Source organism: Octodon degus, unplaced genomic scaffold (assembly GCF_000260255.1).
Source record: "Octodon degus isolate 3935 unplaced genomic scaffold, OctDeg1.0 scaffold00011, whole genome shotgun sequence".
NCBI lineage: Eukaryota > Metazoa > Chordata > Mammalia > Rodentia > Octodontidae > Octodon > Octodon degus.
In genome coordinates, this window is record NW_004524587.1 from 14344139 (window position 1) to 14351531 (window position 7393).

General features: G+C 51.5%; 1 protein-coding gene across 1 annotated transcript in view; it reads left to right on the top strand.

Annotated features, from left to right (window-relative positions):
- Positions 1-4307: 4307 nt before the first annotated feature.
- The window catches only part of Slc12a4 (solute carrier family 12 member 4), a 25278-nt gene continuing 22192 nt past the window's right edge, over positions 4308-7393 (top strand). The window contains exon 1 of the mRNA XM_004625844.2: positions 4308-4549. Within this exon, the coding sequence (XP_004625901.1) occupies positions 4348-4549 (202 nt within the window). The 5' untranslated portion in view covers positions 4308-4347. The remainder of the gene's footprint in view (positions 4550-7393) is intronic.

Below are 7393 nucleotides of genomic sequence, written 5' to 3' on the forward strand. Positions count from 1 at the left end.
TTTTTTGTATTTTAGGGAAGGTCTACAGGGTGTTCAGGGTCTCACTTCTAGATTGGACTTTGTAGTGATCCGCCTGCTTACAGCCTCCCAAGAGCTGTGATTACAGGCGTGCGCCCCACGCCCAGTCTGTTTTTGGTTTCTGAAGCAGGGTCTCTCTATGTAGTTCAGGTTGGCCTTGAACGCACTACAGAGCCCAGTCTGGCCTTAAAATCCCCCTGCCTCAGCCTCTCAGGTGCTGGTATTATAGGAATGCCTGACAACCCACCCTGTCTTGAATTCGGGCTCTTATAACTGCTTCACCAAAGAATATGACAGAAGTAATACTGTATCTGTTTCCAAGCCTATACCCTAAGAAAATCATCTTTCACTCCTTGCTTCTTGATGCTTCTATACTTATTGTGCTTATACGCCATTATACTTTAAGAAAGCTAAACAGGCCACCGAGGCCCATATGCAGGGGATCCAATGCCTCTGGTCTAAAGCCCCAAGGGTCTCAGCTGACAGCCAGTAACAACTTGCTAGTCATGTAATGAGTCATCTTGGAAGTGTGTCTTCCAGCCCCGAGGGATGCTGAGTGAAGTAGGGATGACTCTGTGCACATTTGTAAGCCAAGAAACACAGTGAGGGTTTTTTGGTTTGTTTTTTGTTTTGCAGTGCAGGGTACCAACCCCAAGGCCTTGTGCATGCTAGAGGTAGAGCTAGGCAAGTGCTCTACCTCTGAGCTCCTGCATAGCCTTAAACATTGGTGATAGCTGTTTTAAGCTCTATGTTTTAGCGCGATCTGTTACACAGATAGAGCACTAAAATAATGGTTTTTCACACTTTATATTTCTGCATACTCTTTCAATATTTTGTTTCCTACTGCAAATACCCTTTCTTGTTTGTTTTGCTTTTGTTGTTGTTACTTTGAGACAAAAACTCACTATGAAGTTCAGGCTAGTCTTGAAATCACTACATAGCCCTGGATGCCCTCGAACTCACAGTGACTCTTTAGCCTCAATCTCCCCGACTGATTATAGGCATACACCAACATACCTGGTGCCTTTCTCATATTTTGCAATGTATTTATTAGTATAATTTTGGATTTTTGATCCACTTGTTCTAACAGTCTTCTTGATGTTTGGCTTACTTTGCTTTTTCTCTCTCTTTCTTTCTTTCTTTCTTTCTTTCTTTCTTTCTTTCTTTCTTTCTTTCTTTCTTTCTTTTCTTTCTTTTCATACCAGGGATCAAACTCTGGACCTTGTCCTTTCTAGGCAGGTGCTTAAGCCACAGAGCTATGTCTCAATGTTTTGTTTTTAAATATCTGTAAGTCTCGTGTGTGTGTGTGTGTGTGTATGTGTGTGTGTGTGTGTTTAATGTATTTAGTACAGGGTCTACAAGGATCGGATGTGTAGTGATCCTTTCTGTTTTTCAGCCTCCCAAGTGCAGGGATTACAGGTGCATGCCACCATGCCCAGTCTCAATCACTGTCTCAGCGTTCCTTGGGGGTGGGGTTGGCAGGCTGGTGATCAACACCCCCCCACTCGTGTCTCCCAAAACAGGCACTTTAATTCACTGAGCTATGTGGCCAGCCCTCCAATGTGTTTAGATTTTTGCCTCTCAGATTATTTTTCCTGAGAGGACTTTGATCTCATATACAGGCTACTTGGTTGGTCAGCACAGTAGGGACACTGGCTTCCAGGAGCCCTCTCCATTTGAGCTCTTGCTACCTAGCTCCCTCACCAAGCACTTAACCACTTGACTGCACCCCAGAGCCTGCAGGTGAGAGGATAAACTGGGCACTATGGGGACCCTTCACATGCACATTAGAGAGGCCCAGGGCACCACAGGTTCATTCTTTATTCTAAAAATGGGGCTAAGGATGTACCTCAGAGGTAAAGTGTTTGCTCAGCATATACAAAGCTCTGGGTTCAATCTCCAGTACCACAAAAAGAAGGGAAAAAATGGAGCCAGATCCTGGGAATACCAAGGTAACAAGACTGACAAGGTTCTATCCTTCTAAGATTCCTAGTGTAGTGGGCATGAGAAACTTCTTTTTCAGTGCTGGGAGTTAAACCCAGGTCCTTTACACTAAGCTACATCCCAGCCCAGCCCCCTTCCCATTTTAAAAAATTTACTTTGTGATAAGGTGTCACTAAGTTGTTAAATTGTTCACACTGGATTCCAACTTGCACTCTTCCTGCCTCAGCCTTCCAGAATACTAGAATTACAAGTGTGTGTCATCATCCTTGACTACAATTGTGTGTGTATGTGTGTATTTGTGTGCATGTGTGTTGGTGTAGTTTTTTATAGATGGTCTTACTGTGTAATCTAGGCTCGTTTCCTTTTTTTTTTTTTTGCACAACCAGGGATTGAACTCAGGCCCTTGCACTTGCCAGGGAAGCGCTTATTCCACTGAACCATCTCCCCAGCCCCCTCTAGGCTCATTTAGAACTCACCATTCTCTGGCCTCAGACTCCCAAGCACTGGGATTAAACACAGACATTAATCAAAATTCCTCACTAACACATTTCTGTCTGCTGTGGGTAACATGAAGGGAATGTGTCCCAGGGGGAGTGGCAGGCAGTGTCTGAGAAGACTAGGGGTGGGGTAGAGCATAGAAGGAGGCTCCAGAGGTGAAAGATAGCTCAGCAGCATAAGTGTGTAAGGTCCTGAGTTCAATATCAGGTAACAAAAACAACAAAAAAAGGAGCCATTCTCCTCCACCCCCACAGTGAACAGAGGGTGATGCCCAGAGACTAGTGAGTCCAAGCAGGTGAAAAAGATTAAGAGGATGAGGCTGGGCAGGAGGATGGTGGAGCAGAGCCTTCTATAAGAGGCAATCCAGGGCTTTCTTTTCAGAAAAGGGGCCTCCTCAGGGAACAGCAGAGGGCCGGCAGGAGTACGGGAGAGTCCAGCCACAGAGCCATCTCCCTGGGCCCGGAAAGTCCAGTTGGAAGGCAGGTGAGAGCACCTTCAAGGGGAGGTCAGATCCTCCCCATGATGGCCATGGGAGTGGTTAGATGGAGACTGGCTAGAGGGGTCGGGGGGTCGACTAGCAAGGCCAGGTGACTGCAATCCCCACCCAGCAAGAGCAGGGGCTGGGAAATTCTGAGTCAGATGAACTAGAAGCCAGTCATGGTGGTGCTGAGGAACTAGAAATCCAGTTTGTAATCTTAGCACTTGAGAGGTTGAGGCAGGAGGATCCCCTTGAGATGATCACACTACACAGTGAGTTCAAGGCTAGCCTGAATTACAAAAGGACACTGTCTCAAAAAAAAAAAAAAAAAAAAAGGGCAAGCCTAAAGCTCTCTAATGTTCTAAAGCTGCCTGAGCTTTAAAAAGGACAGAATGGGGGCCGGGGAGTTGGCTCAGTGGAATAAGCACTTCCCTGGCAAGTGCAAGGGCCTGAGTTCAATCCCCGGTTCTGCCAAAAATAAATAAATAAAAAATAAAAAGGAGACAATGAAAATAGGTTAAGATGGGAAGATGGGGCTTCCTGATAGGAAAAAAAAAAAAAAAAAAAAAAAGCTAAAGATTAACTTTAAAGTAAAGCCATAGGGTCGGGAATATAGATAAGCAGCATAAGTGCCTGCCTGGCAAGCTCAAGATCCCGAGTTCGATCCGTGGTACCACAAAAAAAGAAAAGTAAAGCCATAAAGAAGCACACTAGCTTTATCTGAAGTGATGGGGTAGAAAGTGAAAGAAAAAAACATCAGCAAGTAAGTAAAGAACTTGGGTAAAGGGACCTCAGGGGGGTCAGAATAAAAGAGAAAAATAAAATGAAAGAACTCGATTTGGGTAGTGTGCTGTCCCAACGGGGTCGCAGCCCGGGAACCATTGGGTACCACACACACACACACTCAAGTCACAGTGCGTAGAGCTGATGGTCGCCAGCCCCCTCCACCAGTTTGTTCTCAGGGTTGCCGAAACACGTGAGGCTGAGAATATGGCATCAGGGAACAGTACCCAGGGATAGTGGAAGGCCCAGGGCGGGGTGGGTGACCTCTGCGGTCCTGGGCCGGTCCCGCCTACCTTTACCGTTAAGTAACAAAAGTGCCGCCCAGCACAAACCAGGTCCAGGGCGTAGAACCAGTGCAAGGCGCTCGCCATCCAGTGGGCCCTTTACCCACAAACCTGGAAGCCCCCTCCTCCTCCAAGTAGTGCACTAGAGGATCAGAGAGGGCTGCCCCTCATCCAAAGTCACACAGGAATCGGGACCTCCCCCGGGGGAGTACTCCCAACCCGGGTTCTCTGGCTACTAGGGGCCCCCCTTGGGGAGGAGCCGACGCCCCGAGCCCCTCCTGCGCCCCGCCCAGGAGGGGCGGCCCGGGGGGCGGGCGGAGGAAGTGAGCGCAGCGGGGAGGAATGCGAGCGGGCGGGGCGCGCGGCCCGGGGCGGCTGGGACCTCCGGCGAGCGGCGGGACGGCGGGAGTGGGGAGCGCGGCCCGTACGATGCCTCACTTCACCGTGGTGCCGGTGGACGGGCCGCGGCGCGGCGACTATGACAACCTCGAGGGGCTCAGCTGGGTGGACTACGGGGAGCATGCGGAGCGGGACGAGTCGGACGGTGAGGGCGCGCCCGGCACGGGCGCTGGCGGGACAGCGGGCGCCAGACCACGCGGGCCGCGCCTTGCGCTCGGCTGGACAGGCGCGCGTGCACACGTCGGTGCGGGCTCAACTTCCCTGCGCCGGCTCCGCGCGCAGAGTGGGTTCGCCTCGGCCGGACGCCGGGGCCCGACCGCACCCCCACCCCAGCTCCTCCCCTGTGAGCGGCGGGCGGGGGCTGCAGACGTGGCCGCCCAGGGAGTCGGGCCAGCGGGGAGCCCGGCCAGAAAGCCGCCCGACTCAGGACAGCACCCAGCCCGGGTCTCTGGCCCTGCCTTCTTGGGAGCACGGCAAAAGCACCGGCTGCAGACCCTTCCTCTTGGGTGAACCGTTCCCATCCTCCCTGCCTGCCTTGTGGGATTCAGCATTTCTGCCCCTGTGGTTCCCTCCCCTCGCTGGGTCACCTTGCTCTCTGGCCGGGCCAGGAGGCCCATGTGCCTGCTGAGGGTGCTGGTGTTGGCCCCTCGTAGATCTGTAGATACAGCGGGCATGTGGGGAGCGCTGCCACGGGGCCAGGCTTGTTTAGGCACTTCACCTGAATCAACTCGTTTAATCTTCCCAACCTCCACCGTGGGACAGGCGCTGCAACTCGCACTTAGGAAACAGTGAAAGGAGGCAGGGAAGGTTGTGTAACTCACCACCAGCACCACCCTGAGGGATTCAAACCCAGAGAAACCCCATAACTCTTAGCCTAGGTGTTAGAGATGGGCCTGGAGGTGAGCCCCTCCTTCTGTATTCCAGGTGCCTGCCTCTCTCCGCATCTCATTCTCAGGCTCCTACCGCAGGAGGATCCCTACCCCAGTGCTGTCCTTGCCAGAGATACCCTGGTAGTGTAAAGACCGCTGGGAACATGTGTCTGAGCAGTGGCAAGTGCATGTGCAAGTGTACAAATGTGGGTATCACGGGGTGAAGGTAGCCTCGGGTCAGAGCATGCGCACTTGGCCTGTTTCCTGCAGGGTTGTCATTGATGAGGAGGATGACTGATGGCAGATGCAGATGTTGACAGAGGTATCCTTGTGTAATGTTAACGATGGCTGTGTGTATATGGCCATGTGTGGATGTGCCACAGGCTGCTGGACATGGGGATTTTTCAGACTTGACAGCTGTGTGAGTGCCCCTTACCCAGCTCCTGTCTGCCCCTAGCCTTGTTCAAGGTGTCAGCAGGAACTGCTTTCCGAGGTCAAGGAGGATCTCAGTCCCTAGAGGCTAGGCTACATGCCTTGGATCAGCCTAGACCAGTAGGCAGGGAGAGCCGCGCTGGGTCCCTGATGCTGCCTTGCCCTCTCATAGGGTGACTGGTGGGACCTGGAGCCCACATTGGCTGAGACCTGCCAGATTCCTCCACCTACAGTAGGTCAGCTCCTCCCACTACCCCCTTCCCTCTCTTCTAACTCCTTTTCAGCCAGACTTTGGCTGTGTCTGCAGGATGGGTGACACCTTGCACCCAGGTAAGTGGTTTGGATCTTTGTTGTGGGGACTATGGAGGTTCAGGGGGCCACAAAACCAGTTAGCTTCAGCTCCATCTCCTGGAACCCCCAGGTCAAAGCCTACCTCTGCTCTGAGGGGTCAAGCCAGCCTGTTGACAGGGAGTGGAAAGGTCCTGCAGGCCCACCTCAGGCAGATGCCCCAGTGCACAGAATCAGGAGGGTCACTGACATCTTCACAGTTGCTGGTGGGAACACCTGTGCACTTACAGGCAGCCCCCATGTCCTGGCCATGCTCATGTTCACTGGGGTCTGCAGTCATGTCTCAGCAGGTTGGGCCTGGAAGGCGAGCCCAGACCTGCCCTGGAATTTTTGGAATAGCTGAAACCAAAACAGGCAGCTTGAAGCTGAGGGCAAATACTAACAGAGCCACTGCTTAGACCCTCCTGCATAATCCCATGTGAGCTATCCTAAATGAGGCTTTAGAACACTCCAAGGAGTGTCTGGTATAGACAGTCCCGTTTCTGATGTCACTGGGCAGTTCAAAGAGTAGGTTGCACTCTCTAAATAGAAGAGGACAAGGCAGCTGTGGACAAGAGAGCACAGAGAAGGTAAGCAGGTTTCCCAGGGTTACACAGGGCAAGGGCCAAGAATCTGACTGTCTGAATAGCCAGAGGCTGGGTGTACAAACCCTGACCTCTGTGTTAAAGGATATGCTCCTCTCTGGGTTCACTCTGGATGGACTGGGGTCTAGACTAGGAATAAGGACCTGCATCTTAGCCCCTCCCTGGCTCTACTGGACCCTGGCTCCCCTCACTATATTGCTTTGCTCTGAACCTCTGGGTTTTACTCTCCTTATCACTATAATATGGTATACAGTATCTACTGGAACATTGCTGTAGGGACTAGAAGCAGTTCCTAGTTGATTGGTTTGTTTGTGCCTGAGACAGGATCTCTTTCTGTAATTCAGGCTGGACTTGAATTTAGTATATAGCCCAGGCTGGCCTCAAACTCCTGATCATCCTGTCCCAACTCTTAAAATGCAGGGATTACAGGCACCTACCATCATGCCTGGCTAGAGGCAACCCTTGGCAGGGCCACCGTGAAATGATAGCTGAAGGGATGGGATCACCTGGGTCTTGGAGGACCTTCCTTGGGCACTTGGAGAGGGAGGACCTGCTGTGTGCTCAACTATACGTTTATTCTAGTTATCTGAGAGAGAACAAAACAACAGGGCAGGCTGCAGTGCATCAGTTTAATTTATAATTCATTTCCAACTTATTTCCACAAAAGGATCAGAGATACGCAATAAAAGTGCTTCCCCAAGGGAAGAAGGAGACAAGAATTCTGCAATTGGGGCTGGTGAGATGGCTCAGTGGTCT